At 23.3% G+C, this 17467-nt stretch overlaps 1 protein-coding gene across 1 annotated transcript in view; it reads right to left on the minus strand.

Moving 5' to 3' along the window:
• LOC129612002 (collagen alpha chain CG42342) overlaps nucleotides 1-17467 on the minus strand; it is a 163804-nt gene that overhangs the window by 65129 nt on the left and 81208 nt on the right. Inside the window, exons 16-17 of the mRNA XM_055525443.1 lie at nucleotides 15622-15666; nucleotides 14905-14967 (exon numbers count right to left, since the gene is read on the minus strand). Coding sequence (XP_055381418.1) covers nucleotides 14905-14967; nucleotides 15622-15666 — 108 coding nt within the window. The remainder of the gene's footprint in view (nucleotides 1-14904; nucleotides 14968-15621; nucleotides 15667-17467) is intronic.

Consider the following 17467-nt stretch of genomic DNA (forward strand, 5'->3'; position numbering starts at 1 on the left):
TTTATTTGTTTTGTGTTTTGTTTTTTTACAAATTTTTTAAATTAGGAGTTTCTAAATCTATAAGTTTTTCATTTAATTAATTTGCATAATTTGGAAAAAATTTATTTTTGTTTTTACAATTCTTCTTTATACGTTTATATTTTCTTAAAATATAAATTTTGGCTTTACATATTGTTAGTTTTATAGTTTGATTTTTGTTTTATTGTTATACTTATATAAAAAAAAATTTCTTCTTTGAATTTTAATTATTTAAAATATGTTTTTTTTTTTGTTTCTGTTTTTAGATTTTAATTTTAAATAAATTCACTGAAATATTTTTTTAATTACATTTTATATATTAGAATTTAATTAATGAAACAAAAGAGAAAAACAATTATTTTTTTTTTTTAAATTTTTATTTATTTTTTTAATTTTTTTTTTTTAGAAAAAAAGATAAACAATTTGTTTTTTTTTTTTAAGTTTTCAAAAATTTTATTTTATTTTTTTTTTAATTTACAAAAAATGAAACTCAGTTTTTATTATTATTATTTTTTTTTATAATTTTATTTTAAAATTTTTTAATTTTGTTTTTTTTTGAATGGTTGAAGGTAAAATTTAAATGCGAACATTTTGGCGGGAGAAATGAATTTAACTGTGGCAATATACAATAATAATGGATAGTTTTTCATTTTTAAAATTTTTTTTTTGTTTGGTTGGCGTATAGTTCTCGTATAGTTGTAAAAAGTAGAACGAATAAGGGTACATTATATGGCAATAATAGTAAATAACAGCAGTTTTAGTTGTTACAAGTAGCAATTGTGTTTTTTTTTTTTGCTTTTCAAATTTAAATAAAGTTTTTTTATTGTTTTTTTTTGTTTGTTAATTTTTAATATCTTTGTTATTTTATTTTACTTTTTTTTTTTAGCTAGTTGCATGTTAATAAGCCCACACCTGTTAAAAAAAAAAAAAGAATGAAAAAGTTGATTTTGATTAGTAAAATAATATTATAATTAAATTAAATTAATAATTAATTATTATATACTTATCTAAACATTTATAATTAAAACAAAAAATAAATAAAACAAAAATTTTTTTAATTAATATTTTAGAAAAGAACAAGACATACAGACATTGATGACATAGAAAAAAATTATTTTATAAAATGTTAAAAAATTATTGTTCACATATTAGTTGAACTAGAAAAAAATATATAGGTGAGAGCAAATGATTATAAATTTAGAAAATAGAGATAAAGTCTAGTAGAGAGTGAAATTAAGATTAAATTAATATTAAAATTTGTGAAAATGCGGTGTTAGTAGATTACGTAATAGTGAATAGATATGAAAAATAATAATGAATTAAAATTAATTTAAAGAAAAGAGAAATATTAAAGAATATAAAAAGCAAAAATTTTAATTATATGAAAATAAAATAAATATTAATTAAATTAATAATATTAAAAAACAAATTATTTATTTTTCTACACTAAAAATTTAATACTCAATTCTTCAATTAGATTGGATATGAGCATCACAATATTGAATAGTAGGTCATAACTTCTGTGGTTGCAATTAAAATTTAACTATAATATCAATTTTTGTAACTCTCAATTTTATTTTAAATTAACGATTTTTCAAGTAAGCTACGTTCTAGTTTCAAACCTTAACTAGATCTGATTATTTCAGAAATTTTTCATATTAATCGTGTTCCAGACAGACGCCTTTTATTATTTTACAAATTTTTCATATTAATTTCGTTCCAGACAGACACATTTTTCATTATAATTTCATTATAATTGCGTTTTCAAAACACTCTCTAGACTGAGAAATTCCAATATTTTAACGACTATCATGTAAAATACGTTCCAGGCAAAGTTATCTTATCTGTTATCTTAGCGATATTTCTTGATTTTTTCTGCAGGTTAATGTGATTTAATTCTAATCTTTGTTCACATAACAAGTTTAATAAAATTATTCTCTGAGTTAAAATTCAATGAATAATGTAGCTATTTTTACATATATTATATTTGAAATTTACTTAAAAATTATGTAACAATATTCTATGATCCGGCGTATGAGAAGAAATCGTATTTTAGCAAAGCCATGGGGGGGGGAAAGTAAATCCATATTATGTAGGTTTCATTGTAAATTTTATGAATACCGAATCATTAATCAAATACATATACATAATTATTCTTTATGATGTGACCATCAACCTCTACAATATACAATTATAAATAAGGATTTGATTACCAATTAAATTAAATTTATTTATCCAAAATAAATTACAAAATGTTAAATTTAAAATTTAGAATCAATGTTGTTAGGTACACAGATAATGTTGTAAATTTTAAATTGGATTCATTAGATTTTCGGCATAAAATAATTAAATTGTCCTATTAAATTTAAAATAGCTTGTATTGTACATACGTATAAGTGTATCAATAATGGGTATAACTATACTAAAACTGAATTAGGTTAAATAAAATTTAATCGAAATTGAATCAAGGGTTACTAATAAATAATGTACAGCATATATTGTAATTATAATTTAATTGTATATTTAAAATAATACCCTACATAGAAAATTTTGTGAAAATTTTGACTTACAATATGCAAATGGTATTGATTGTAGTAGGCGAAACTAAACTTTTATAATCAATATGTAATTTTGAAACATGTGCGTGTAGTTTTACCTACAGTAGCTTTGTATATTTAGATGCTAAATGATGATTGATGGAATTAACCAAATCAGAGTTAATAATGTTCGCTAATATTCATAAATCTTGATTACCGACCGATAAACAGTTTGAGGGAATTAAAATAGAGCCTGGTATAAAAGTTGAAGCTATTTTAGAGTTTAACAGAGTAAAAATGATAATTAACTAATAAAATTATGCTGAAATTCGACATAATATTATATACTTGTCTAATAAGGATAAGGATTGCATATATGCACAATAGGGTATAAAAGACTTTAGTTGAATAAAATCTTGTATAACACATTAAATATATTTGAAATACAATAGGAAAATAAATTGCAATTTATTTTTAAATTCAATTTAGTTAACACAATATTCAATTTTACTATTAATAGAATTTTATATGAATTACTCACTAAATATTATTTTTGTTCGAAAATATATTTTGAAAAAAAAATGCAATTGCATTTTCCATTGGATTGCATTTTCTATTGAATTTTAATTGTTCTCCTTTTTTTCTGTTCTCTGTATGTTCTCAATAAAGGATAATATTTATTGTATACCTATTCACTTTTTATAAAATGTTGTATTTATTTTTAAGTTTCAATGTTAAAACACAAATATTATATTAATTTCTATTTTAATTCGATGAGGAAAGCATCATATAACAAAAATATTAGTTTACTAAGATTTTGTTGAAATTAAATTCATAATTTAAGGTTTAGTTAATTTTTTGCTTTATTAAATTTCTATTAAACCTACACTTTATGTGAATTATGATTTTATAATTCTAGAGTAATTTCTATTTTAGTATTCAATGTAAGGAAGATAGAAAAACTATAGAATTAAATAATATTGTATTTATAATAAACTTTATTCAGCTGAAAAGTTTTATGATTGGTAATAGAGGGTGAAAATTGTTTGTTACTGAATTCTAGCTTCCCTTAATTAGATTTTTTTTTCAGATGATTGAATTTAAAATAATCCTTCTAAATTTTATTGAAATAAGTTGTTTAAGGATTTAATTAAGAATTTTCCAGTTACATAACAGTAATCTTTACAAATAATATGTAATGTGTAAAATTATCTATAACTATTTTGAAAACATTTTAAAAATTGGAAAGTTATATAGCTAGTATTGGTGAATAAACGCTTCACCTACATTCGATAACATTTACGAAGGTAATTTTTGTTCACTGTTACTAAAATTAAAAGCATTAAGAATTCTATAAAATCTTGACAATGACCATGAAATTGATTATACATATAATTAAGCATATTTGAAACATAGTTACGCGAAATTTTCTTAAATATATTAGGTAATATCATTTGAACACCAAAAACCACTTTATATAGAAATATTTTCTATTTTTACTTGATTAATATTTTAATACCACTTATTCCGTGTATAAATATGGTTACCATTCCATGTCATAAATTTTGGACATATAAATGACACTCGATATAAAAAAAATTTTTATAATAAACTGTTAGAACCATATAAAAGCTGTGCAAGTAAAAGTTTATTAAAAATTCATTAAAATTCATTGATATATAATACAATATATGAAGCTATTCACTGCAAATTTTTTTCATAAAAATTGGATGAATAATGAATCAACATCTGAATCATTTATTCCAACAGGACACAATAAAAGATACAAAAATGAAATACAATAATGTAAAAAATATTTAGAATAAAATTTTCATGTTAATTTACAACATTTATTGAACATTATCCTGAATCTATATATAGAATTTTCATATCATATGTGGTTTTACATTACAGACTTTCATTATATTGTATAGTCTATGAGGTATATGCATATTATGTATTTGTATTTGCGTATTGGTATATACATAGATATAAATCATATAGGTAATATTATGTAGGTAAATATTATTTAGTTACTGTTTATTCATCAGTTTTAAAACTGAAAACATGGCAAGAAAAATGAAGTTATTTTCTCTCTGATTAATTATTTCATATGCATAGTCCTTAAGGGACATGCATATAGATTATGTGAGTGGGTTGAATACTCAATTTCAAAACGATAATTTGATATTGTTTTCCAAGATAAATTTATTCCATGGTGAATTAAGCAAAATATTTTCATATATAAGGAATAACATAAGGAATAAGGATTAAACCTGAAATGTAGGAGTAATAAAAAGGAATAAAAAAAATGTAATAATAAAAATTTTGTAAAATTTTATGGACAAAAAATTATTAATAAAATTTTTAATACAAACCATTAAAATAAATTTATTAGATATTATTACAGGAATGTTTAAATTTACAAGATATTTTAAATTTAAATAAAAAATGTTAAAGTTATGGTTTCGGTAATAAAGCTGATTAGTATACAGGGTGAATCAGTGATCACTTATTTAATGTTCCCTCGCCGAAGGCATCGAAAATGTGTAAAATTTTTGTTTGTCTAAAAAGTAATATTTTCTGAGATTCAAGGACTTTAATGAATATTAGTAAAATTTCAACTTGTCCAGGTTTCTTTATTTTAACCTCCGTTCCGAAAAAGGTAGAGGCTTCAAACAAACAGTTTTTGGAAGGGCTATTGAAATGCTATAAAATACAGCAATTAGACAATGTCAAAACTGTATATTACTTAAATTTAGTTCACATTTATATTTTTTAGACAATTTATTTGTCTCTGCAACAACTTCGATAATTAGTTTGGTATTTGTATAGAAACCAAATTTTATATTTATAAGCGGTCATAATTTTCTTTAACAAATTGACTAATTTTTCATATACTACATTTTCATTAAAAATATTTTCCTCTGCATAATATAAGAAAAATTTCCTGTGCACTTTCCTATTATTCAAATTTAAATGAGAGCCTTTTCCATTTTTCTGTGCTAAAGTAGAGATGTAAACATTATTCATAACCCGTGTATATTCATTATCGTCGATGTTAACTCTCCTTTCAAAAAATTTTCAAATAAAAAAGAACGACGAAAAAAATTTAGAAAATTACATAAAATATTTTACTGAATCATGAACTCTCTGTCTGTCGACTCATAAAATTTCAAGAAATATAAAAACAAATTCGATTCTTCATGAAATATTTTTTACTGGTTATAATCAATGCTGAAGTTTGATTATAAGCATTGACATAACATTGGGCTCAAACATAAAATATTAAATGAAATGTGCTCTTCTCAACAATCTTTTATTTTACTTTACATAACCAACTGGTTTTCATAATGAATTAATCTAATAAACTATTGTCAAAGAGAATATCTAATAACCAGTATAATGACATATACACAGAATACTGAAATAAGAGAAGACAAACAATATGAAGGTATACATTTATAATACTAACTAGACAGTATATAAAAAGCGACAGCGGACGCAATAAAATATCCTCTAACATAATAAATTTTGACTTTATGACTTTATACGTTGTCCATTGTTATATTATGTAGATGGGATGCTGTGTAATAGAATCTTCATGTAATATGTAGAATTTTACATGTAACCAATATAATATACATTTGTGTGTACGTAAACAATTTATACATAAATTTAGGCATAATAATATTATTTTGTTGTTGTTAGTTGATTTAAATGATAAATAACTTTACTAGCTTTAACAGCTATAATGGAATATTCTTGAAATAGGAGAAAGTAAATAAAGGTATTCATGAATATATGAGGAAGAAATAGAAAAATTAAGTAGAATTTTGTAATAATGCTGAGTAACAAACATAAATCTGCATGTACACTCATATACATATAAGAGTATTCAATATTTTTGTAGTTGATTTTTCAAAGCTATTATTATTATACCTTAATAATTTTCAGGTAAACAACTATACTGCCGAATTACTGTCTAATTAGTTACAAATTATGTTTCCTTTTATATACTAGATTTATTGTTATAAATTTTTATTATTTATGATTTTATGAGTGATTTTTCTATGTTTGTATAACAGTTATGGTATATCCAAATGTGTTACCATTAGCATGTTGTTTTACAATATTTATGCATTTAGTTTTTTATATATGAGGCAATTAAAATATAAAAATATTCTAGAATTTTTAAAATGATTAAAGATTCTACTGCTATGCTCATAGTGGAAATAATAATAAAAACTAAAAAATTAATTTTGATGTGAAATAGATTGAAATGCTGAAAATATTGTTATGCTACTAATAGAAAATTAAAATTTTCAAAAGACTCGACGAAATTGTGTAGTGCGCATCAAATTATTGTCATATTAGAAAATTGCAACAAACAATTTAGTTTAGAAGAGTATTTGCTGTTCTTACTATAAAAATATTTTAGGAAAATATATTTTGTGGGCAGTCCATTTAATTTTCTCTCAAATGAAAATTATTAGGTCTTTGAAAATTTAACGTAAATTAATAATATACTTTGGAGAAGGCAATCCATTTATATTTTAGATCAAAAGATACAGGTATATAGAACACAGAAAGGATACAGGAACTCAACTTTCTTTATATGAAAGTTTGTATTTAAATTACTTCGGGAGTTTATGAGAAGATTTGCATTGCAACATTTTAAGAAATAAAAATTAAGAAGTTTAAGAAAAATTTATTCTCGTTAATAGCATTGTGTATAAAAGTTTGTAGTGTTATACAGAAGACAATTTTTGTAATTACACAATGGAACCACTTTTTTTGAGTAGTCCTATTTTAAATTAAAAAAATATTACTCAGTAGCGTCCCTCAAAAAAAAAGGTATTGTTCTAGGAGCACTTCAAAAAACAATTTTTCTCTTCTGTAGTGATATGTGCACAATGGTAACAGGGCTGCCATTGAAGCTGCATCACAGTTTTGTGAATATTTTTCCAATATTTTTTTTATAGTCATAAAATTCATAGCTAAAACATTAATTAATAAATCATAAAGAAGCAAATAAATTTTAGATTTAGAATCAATGCAAAGACTCAAACCGCACCAAGTACAAAAATTTTAAAAGTAGATATAAAATTTTAGCACCAAACCAATTACTAGTAACCCTCATTTTAATATGGTAATAAAGGAAAATTTTTAATTTTTTTTTTTCTTTTTTTTTTAATAATTTATTGGAAAAATATTTTATTGCAGCAATATAATCATTTTTATATCGTTTTGTTATATTTTAAGAGAAAGCATAAATATTCAAATAAAATATACGTTTTACATATAACATTCTAACATAAGTTAAATTTATGTATCTTAAGATTAATGAGGCGGTTAAAAAGGTATGAATATTAGGTAAATAAATTATTTATTTATTTTATGCCGTTTGTTAAAAGTTACTCATTTCCCAAATGGGAGAGACTATATCAATATTTTATTTTTGTGGTTCCTTATTTTTTTTTTTATATTAGAGATTTAAGGATAAAGTTTTGTTATTTTTTTGTAATTATTCTAAAATGACTTCCCTTCTATATATTTATAATATTTTTTTTTTATTATTATTTATAGGAGCCCTCATTTCCTGTATATATCGTGAACATAATTTATTTTCTAAATAAAAGGTCACGCATTTTTGGTTTCTTTAAAGTTAAAATTTATGAACAATGATTTTTGCAAATTTTTTTTATGTTTTATGTTTGTTGTTCTTTAAATTGAAAAACCGGGAAAATTGTGAAACACTTAAAAAATTTTTTCCTAAATTGCGTAATATAAATTACCATTAAAAAAGGTGGAAAATTTATGGCTGTTTTTTTATAGATTAACAACCACAAAAAAATTTTTTTTTTTGAATATGGATAATTACTTTTATCTTGTGTTCGAAATTATTATTAAGGAATATACAAACATACATTAATAAGTGATTTTAGAATATATTTTATGTAAGTTTCCCGAAATAACACGGAATTTCATTTATTTTATTTTTCATTTCAATTATCTGAGCCTATTGAGACCCAGGTGGTTGTAATCGCGATTTAAGAACTTAAAGCCAATTTTGAATAAGCAATTAGATGATGTAGAGAAAAATATTAAATTTTAATTACCTTTAGGTGGAATTCTTATTTGAAAACTCATGAAGTATTTGGTGTAAAAGCACGAAATTTAGGATTTTTTATTAATAACACAACATATATTAAACAAGTAAAAGTATTTACTTGAGAGTAATTTCGATTTACATTCAAAGAAAAAGGTAGCGTTTTTTTTGGTAAAATTAGCCTGCATTTGATTTTTTCCGAAAATTTTTCTAGATTTTTTATGATTTCATTTTCTGAAAATTCATTAATTATTATTATTATTATTATCATCATTAACAAAATACTGGTTTGATTCGAAGAATCGTGTAAAGCCTTTGAAACTTCGTTAAAAAACCAGACACCATTTTGAACAATTGTGTTATATTTTTCTAAGTCATTGAAGAAAAAAATTTGGTACAAAATAGCATTCCCAGTATTCTACTTTTCTCAATAATTCCTAAATCAGATCAGGTAGCATATGATGCCTTATAATAAATATACTAAATTGAAACTTACTTGAGAAGGTTGTCAGCTGAGCTGTAATTAGAGAAGGGTGAAATGTTACATCATGTAGAATTTTAACGCTTTTTAAGAATGAAAATCAAAGTTTCAAATTTTCGTACTTTAAAGTCACGGGATTCCAAAATCTGGTAACATTTATAACTAATGAAGGTACTTATGAGAAAGCCCTTATGTCGAGGTTTCCAAATCATATTTATTAATGCGCCTGTCTTACATAGGCAGGGAGTAAATTATACAATTTATACAAATTTTAAGTATAATTTTAAAAAATAAAAAAAATAGTTGATATTGACTTTCATCCTCTGTAAAACCTTAACTATTGTTAACATCATCTCCATACAAAAGTTTTGTCTACTCATGAAGGTCTATGCAATAGTATATAGCAATACACTTTGACATCAGGCACTTTTTATAGCTCCTAATGGTCTATTTTAATTTTTTTTTAATTTGATATATTTGAAAAATCGGAAACTGAATTGTGAATTAATCTTGAACGTAATTAATAGATAATTAAATATATATTCTTTAATTTCTCTCTTATTCTTCCAAATTAATAAAACCGATTAAAATCACTAATAAAATAATCTAATACTAAAAGTTTTTTACATGAAAATGTCTAAAATACTTTAACAAGTTCAACGCTCTCTCTTTAGATGAAAACATCATATAATTATTTCATTTGATTTTGTTCATTAAATCCAATTAACAATTTAGCTTTTATTTATATCTCTTTATCTATGTTCATATATTCTAAAAAGAAAATAGAGATTTTAATTAATTCACATAAAGTTTACCAATTAATCAAATAATTATGACGCTTTACACATTCGTAATTATACATTATGTATGACTGAGTTCAAAAGCTTCATAATAGTGTGGTGAAGTTTATATAGCTATTTGTATAATAGCATTATTCTAAAAATTATCTCATTTGAGAATTTAATTAAATTTTCATGAAATAAAGAGCAATTAAGAAATATAGAGTATAAAACTTATAAAATAGCAATTTATCAAACTTTTGTTTTTAGAACAAAAAAGCATGTTGAAATAAAAAAGATTTAAGCGAATAATTAGGTTTATAAGGCGGAACGAAAACAAAGAGAGAAATAGAAAATTCTTGCATGTTGTAAAAGGGAAAAAAATTTTTTGTTGAATGAAACGTCAATATTAAACGTCAAAATATGAATTTTTACAAAAGTTAAAGATATTATTGTTATTAGTAAAGGAATATTATGAATATTATGTTTGTATTGAGTATTTATATTATGGACTTATGCATTATATATAAGAGGGTGAACCAATAAAAATTACATAATCTAACCGTCCAGTTTACAACCGAATTATTTCGAAAACGGAGCACCGCACAGCAAAAAAAATTATAAAGAGGTAGATAACTTGAAGAAAACTCAAAATCTTTTAAATTATGAAAAAGAAAAAAAAATTAATAGGGTACATGTTTTAGTAATATTGGTCACTTTGTGCAAAACTTGAGATTTTTTTTATTCTTTTTCATATATCACACTGTTTTAAATAAAGAGCTACTTTTCATCTTTCCTTTTGCATATTAATTTTTTTTTAAATCGAACAGTAATTAAGAAAGTTATAGCCCTTTAAGTCGAAACACCTTTCTGCCACGAGAAATTACGTCATTCTACAGGTTCAATCTGTAGAGAAAATAAAAGAAAACTGCTTCAGTAGCAATATTATCATAGAATCAACATAATTTGGTATAAGAATTAATATTATTCGCATTTTAAATTTAAGAAAATCTGATTTAATTTGAGAAATTTGAATTTCAATGGTAATTTTTGTTGGTTACTGTGCGATCGAATGGACGGGCGGACATTTCTAAATCAACACAGAAGTTTATGTTTGGCAAGATATATATATATACATATACACATGTTCATACCGCAGATGACTTCTTCGAGTGCTTGCAAATTCCATACCAAAATCAATATTATACCGTTCGCGAAGGTGCAATTGTCAATAGAATTTCTAAATCAAGAAAGAAATATTGTGGAATAAAAATATCAGTTTAAATTCTAAAACTTCATTTTTAATTAGTTCTCAAATTTTCCAAAAATATTTCAAAACTATTTTGTGATAGTGTGAGCTTGGAAAATCTTGAAAATTGTTGATGAAATTGAATGAATATTTTTAAACCGCCTTCAACATTCATTAACTTTTATTATTGAAAACTCAATTCAATTTCCTAAATTCTTTGATCCTTCACATTTGTTTGCATAATAATTTCTCTCGAATTCGCTATATTTCCAATGTAAAATATAATTTTAAATTCACAATAGGAGGGCTATTTTATCTTCTAAATCAAAACATTGTAGACTTGTGTATTTTCTAATTTCCCGTCCTTCTTGATTTCTGATATGTAATTTATTTTCATTTGTACATTTTGTATATAATTTGATTAAATTAAATTTAATTCCTTAAATAAAAACATTAAAAAAATTTATTTTTTTCACCATATATAAAAACAAGAAAATAGGAGAAAAAAAACAAGAATAAAATTTTTTTTACACGTTCTAGAGGTTCAACTAAAGATTTAAAATCGTTTTTTCATACTTTTTTCTGTCAATTATCCCACATTTTTTTCCAACATTTAAAATTTATCACCATAATCGCTCTTGATTACGCTTCACACGCTTCAGAACGGAAACTTTTTATTTTACTTTTATTGCATTTCATTTCCGAACTTATTTTCATTTTGTGTTCTCTTTAATAATATTTTGCGAGCATATACGAAATTAATTAAAATTTCATTTTAGTTTTCAGCAGGCATTTGTTTACACAACTTTTCCATCAATATGAGTACGTTAGTTATTGACTAGTAAGCATTTATGTTGAGGTAGTATAGAAATGTTCTCTTGGAGAACATGAAATGTTCGTATGAATGATTGAAGATACACAAATGTCTTAAAGAATTTTACAAATTTGATTTGGTTTTATTTGTTTTTAAAATTATTACGAATTAAATAAAATTTCTGAAAATTCGTCTTCTAGGAAAATTTAGTATGAAATCGTAACTAAATTAGTATCCAATCTGATTGTATGAAATTGTATAATATCAGATATTCCTTTTAATGCAATACGCTCAAACAGAAATTGAATATTTGAGAAACGAAATGAATTACAAAGGCCAAATGAAAAGACTTGTTCCAACAAGGCTTAACGAACATTTAAATGAGGTAAAATGCGCAAGGACAGTAGGAATTGACAGGAATTTCGATTCAATGGTTGCAAAATATATTATTATGAAACGAATCACATAATTATGGAAGACATTTTGAAGGAATTAAAAGGAGTGAAAGGAAAACACAGAGAGAAGTTCATAAAAGCTACCAAATACACAAATCAAACAAGAACTGCTTACTGAACACACGGACGAAGTTAACGCGGCTAATTGGTTCTTTAAATTAATCATTAAGGATTAAAACAGGTTATTATATTAAATTTGAACTCTAGTCAGGTATAATATTTCTAATTTCAATAGGATTGTTTGTTGTCGTAATAAGAAGAAAATTAGCTTTGATAAAGTGCTTATGTGGGGCACGAAATATATTAGCAAAAATAAAAGTATTTTTAATCTAAAAAAAATTTTTGAATTTCGGGAAAATTATAGGCATTTTTGATGAATAATTTTTTTAAGGGGAGCGAGTATTATTCCAAAATTTTGACCATTTTCTACCTATTATTTGAATCATATTTGATATCATTCTTCTATGACTATGTCTCGTCTTGATCATGTACTCAAATGACCATTACTTGATCTATTTTCATTGATCAGTAATACCGAATAATATTTTGAATTTTAAATTCTTTTTCTCTTCAATTTTTCGTATTAATTTGCCATGTTAACATTAATCTCTTAAAATTGCCCATTAATTGTTGCTCAATTTAAATTTAAATCCCAGATTTAAATTTCAACAATAACAATAAAACAGTGAAAAAACACAACAACAAAAAAAATAATACTGAAAATAGAAAATCACAGTTATATTAAATTGAGAGAAATAAATTATTTTATATTCTTGCCGTTAGCATATTTAAAAATGAGAGAGAAAATTGTAAGAATCAAATGAATAAAATAAAAAATCACTAAAAAGGACATCATTTATATCAGACGAAGTCCTTTTTTTTTTATTTGTTAGACAAAAATCCTTACAATTTATTTCTTTTTATATTACTTTTTTATTTTTACATCTTGATTTCTATTGCTTTTAAACAAACACACCACATACAAAATATTTTCATAACAAAAACAAGAAAAGAAAAATAATTTCTTCGATTCTCTCAAAAAAAAAAATAACAACAAAGAAGACCCGAATAGAACGATAAAAAGTGTTACCTTTCTGAATAGAAAATAACAAAAATAAATAGAAAAAAAAAAGATAATAAAATAGATGTCTTTAGAATACATAAAAAGGCGGCTGAATATATTAAAGGATAAAAAAAAATGCGGGGGAAAAATTTAATACTGTAATTTGAATAGTTTAAAGCGATGAATTTCTCCCTCATCATACATTTTATTTCAAAAATATTTTATGTGTTAAAAGAAAAAAAGAGTAGAAGAAAAAAATGTGCTATGGAAATTTTTGATATTCTTAAGCTCTTATACAAATAAAGCTATAATATTGTATATATATAATATACCAAATATATAACAATAAAAATAATAAGGATAATAAAAAAAAGGTAGATTTTGTTAAAATAAAAAGAAGAGAAAAATCAAAAGTAATAAATATAATATAAAAACGTGTATCGAGTGTCCCAAACCTAATGGAGAATTTGAAATTGTAAAAATATTCTCCCTTTACTTATTCAATTTTTAAATCGAAGAAATAAAAATAAACTCGATTTCCAGAAGGTCAAAACAGCTCTGTGCATACCAATTAATTATCAAGATAAATTTTATAATTTCAATAAGAAAATCCGAATTAGGAATTATTTGTAAATTATTTGCAGTCTTTCTTTATATGATTTTCTCTACAATTCGTCCAATTTCAATAGTACAAGAAGTGCTTTCATGTTTAGTTCTTATTTTTAATTTTAGGTAGCATTACAATGAAAGCCCCTTTTCACCGGAGAATAGATGCGCTTGCATTCCGAATAAAATTCGGAATTAATTTTCAGAGAGAATTTTTTTTTTTAAAAAGAAAATTCTAAAAAGGTTTTTTTTTAATTTATAAATTTTTTTATTTTGGACTTTATATAAGAGTAGGTTTTATTCCGAAATTTTGCAGAATGAAAGGTATTGTTCGAAGTTTTTCCTTTTTCAAGAAAAAGTTTTCCAGAAAGAACATTCTGTTCGGAACTCACTTTGAATTCATATTGTAAAATTTTCGGAATTCAGAGAAGGTTATATTTTTTATTCGGTCACTCTGTCGTAATTCACAAAAAGGATATAAGTCAATAAAACACTTTAATTAGATTTGACATAAGAATTAACCGATAAATGACACGATTTGCGTAAATTGAGAAAATTCTTAAAACAGGAATCATATTTTCCTTAAATAATTATGAAAGACCCGAAAGTTCCCTTAACAACTTTCGTTAAATACAGCCTATTAAATGTTTGAGACACTCTGTATTTACATTTTCCTTAAAAATATGTAAATTTTGACTAAGAGCAGAAGAAAAAAAATAATAATAAATATATTCCTAACAAAATATATAAAAATTAAAATAAAAATAAAAAAATAAAATATTTTACTTACCGGATGACCTGGTTTTCCAACTGGACCAACTGGGCCAGAATCACCTCGTACGCCAATTGGGCCCTGAATTCAGGGTAATAAGTTGTTCATATTTTTGTATTTTTTTTTTTTCATTTGAATTTTTTTACATAACATCAGAGATTACCATTGTTTATTTGATTTGATTTTTTTTGTGTAGATATTTTTGGAAGGGTTTGGAGATATGCAATATTTTGTGCGATGGTATTATAGTGACGTGCAAATGTGTTACAAATTGTTATCAAAAAATATCCAATAACGTTTAAAAATACAAAAATACAAAAGGAGTAGAGTAATAATATGAAAAGAGAAAGAGAGAGAAAAAAAGAAAAATATAAAAAATTTGTATATAAAAAAATTTTATCAAAAAACTTATCTGATATACTAGAGTAAAATCAAACAAAAAAAAAAATATTAAAAAATATAAAATTTCATTATTATTATCAATAATATTTTTAAAAAAGATATTCGAATAGCTTTTTATACATAATAGTCAAATATAATTATATATGTATGTATTATATTTAAAGATACTTTTATATTATGTAAAAAATATTAGAAATTTGTGTAAATATATAAAAATAAATGTGAACGAATAAATTTTTATTAAAAATTAAATTGAAAAAATGAAATAAAAAATTCTAAAATTGCATTTATTATCATATTTTTTTTTTGTGTAAAATTTTTTGGAAAACTTACCGGTAATCCCATAGGTCCTTGATCACCTTTAATGCCTTTTTCACCCTAATAAGTCAAAATAATAAAAATAATAATAATATGTTATAATTAAATGTGACATGATGTGTTAAAATTATAATAAGATTTTAGAATTTAAAATTTTTATAGAAATTGGAAAGAAAATGATTTTATTCAAATTTTCACTTCCTCTTTTTAAAAAAAGAAAAAATTATCCCGAATTAGTGCGTTGAATAATTAAATTTTAGAAATTTTCTTTAATTGATCTCTTAGATTGTTGGCTTGTTTGTAATAATTTTTCTTAAACAATACTTGTCGCTTCAGATCACAAACATTCTAAGTCCCATTTTAAGAATTTAGCAGAATAGCGATTTAAATTTGCAAAACTTTGTCTCTCTTATGATTTTACACCAAGGCAAAATTAAATTAATTGAGTTTTTAAGTTTTGAAGTTTTAATTTTTCATGCACGAACACCGAATATGATTGGTGTAGTGTAATCCAACCCAATGAGTTGAATATAATAATCTATAAAATATTGAAATACTCTTATGTACTCAACAATAGCTAGTTTGGTGATAACTCAAGAACAAACTCCATAATTACCAAGTGAAGAATTTCTTTTTTTTTTCGTAATTGTTATGGCTTATCTAAACTTTAGAGTGATTTATGGATTTAAGTAAAGTAGTTTGGAACAATAATATCTTATATAGTATTACCTTATGGTATTTAAGAAATATTACGTAAATGTGATTCAAATTAAAGCACGCAAATATATGATGTGACAAGGAACTGTTGGGTACATCTAATTTTTTGAATACTTTTTACATAAACACAATTATATTTTCAATAAACATAAGAATAATTAAAAGTTAATATTGAGTTGAGAGTTTACCCTATTATATTACAGTTACATTCCCCTAAAAGTATGCAATTTTTCTCAAATTTCAATATTAAAAATACAAATTTTTGATAAATTAATAGCTAGCTATAGTTATCTTGAATATTTCTTATAATTTGATTAAATAAGAAGTTATTCCGAATCAAATATTTGTTTATGAAATCTCTAATAATAAACAATTAAATTCAGTATTCCTGCCAAATAAAGGCAATAGTGCATCCTTTCGGAATTAATTCAACAAATTGTTGACTTGATTTATTTATAAAATAATTAAAAATTATAAATGTAGTTCGTTCGGTAACATTATAAATAATGTTATTAAGTTTTTTTTTGAATTTCAATTAAAAAAGACCTAGCTATTTAAACATTTTTTTTTAATAGCAATATTCTTTCAGAAATTAATTCTAAATAATAGAACAATAATAAATAATTTTTGCAGTCTAAGGATACATGCATCCCTGTTGACATTTTTATGTGCATTCCGTGTTATTTTGATTTAAAGAAGAAAAAAAATTAAAAAATAAATTTTCATTTTCATTTCGTAAAAAGAGAAGAAGATCTCTTCTATTTTTACGTGTCTTTACCGAATTGGAATCCAATTCAACTGAATCAACTAATAATTAGAAAAGTCATACAATATTTGATCAGTAATTTAAAAAAAAAAAAAACAACAAACGTGACTTGAAAGATAAATAATAAAAATTATTTTTAAAATAAAAGAGGATAATAAGCAAAAAAAAAGAAGAAAACAAAAAACAAAGCAATTGAAAGCAAATAACAAATAAACAGAACCAAATATCCTTGTTTTTGTGAAAGAAAGAATTAAAAACAAGAGACAAATCTACTGATTTGATATCCTGCTGATTTCAAATATGAAAACTAAAAAAAAAATTAAATATCACAGAATATTTTCCACAGAGAGTTTTTTCAACATTTTGAAAAATTTATTT

The sequence above is a fragment of the Condylostylus longicornis genome, unplaced genomic scaffold (genome assembly GCF_029603195.1).
Source record: "Condylostylus longicornis isolate FDR11 unplaced genomic scaffold, ASM2960319v2 ptg000055l, whole genome shotgun sequence".
Taxonomy (NCBI): Eukaryota; Metazoa; Arthropoda; class Insecta; order Diptera; family Dolichopodidae; genus Condylostylus; species Condylostylus longicornis.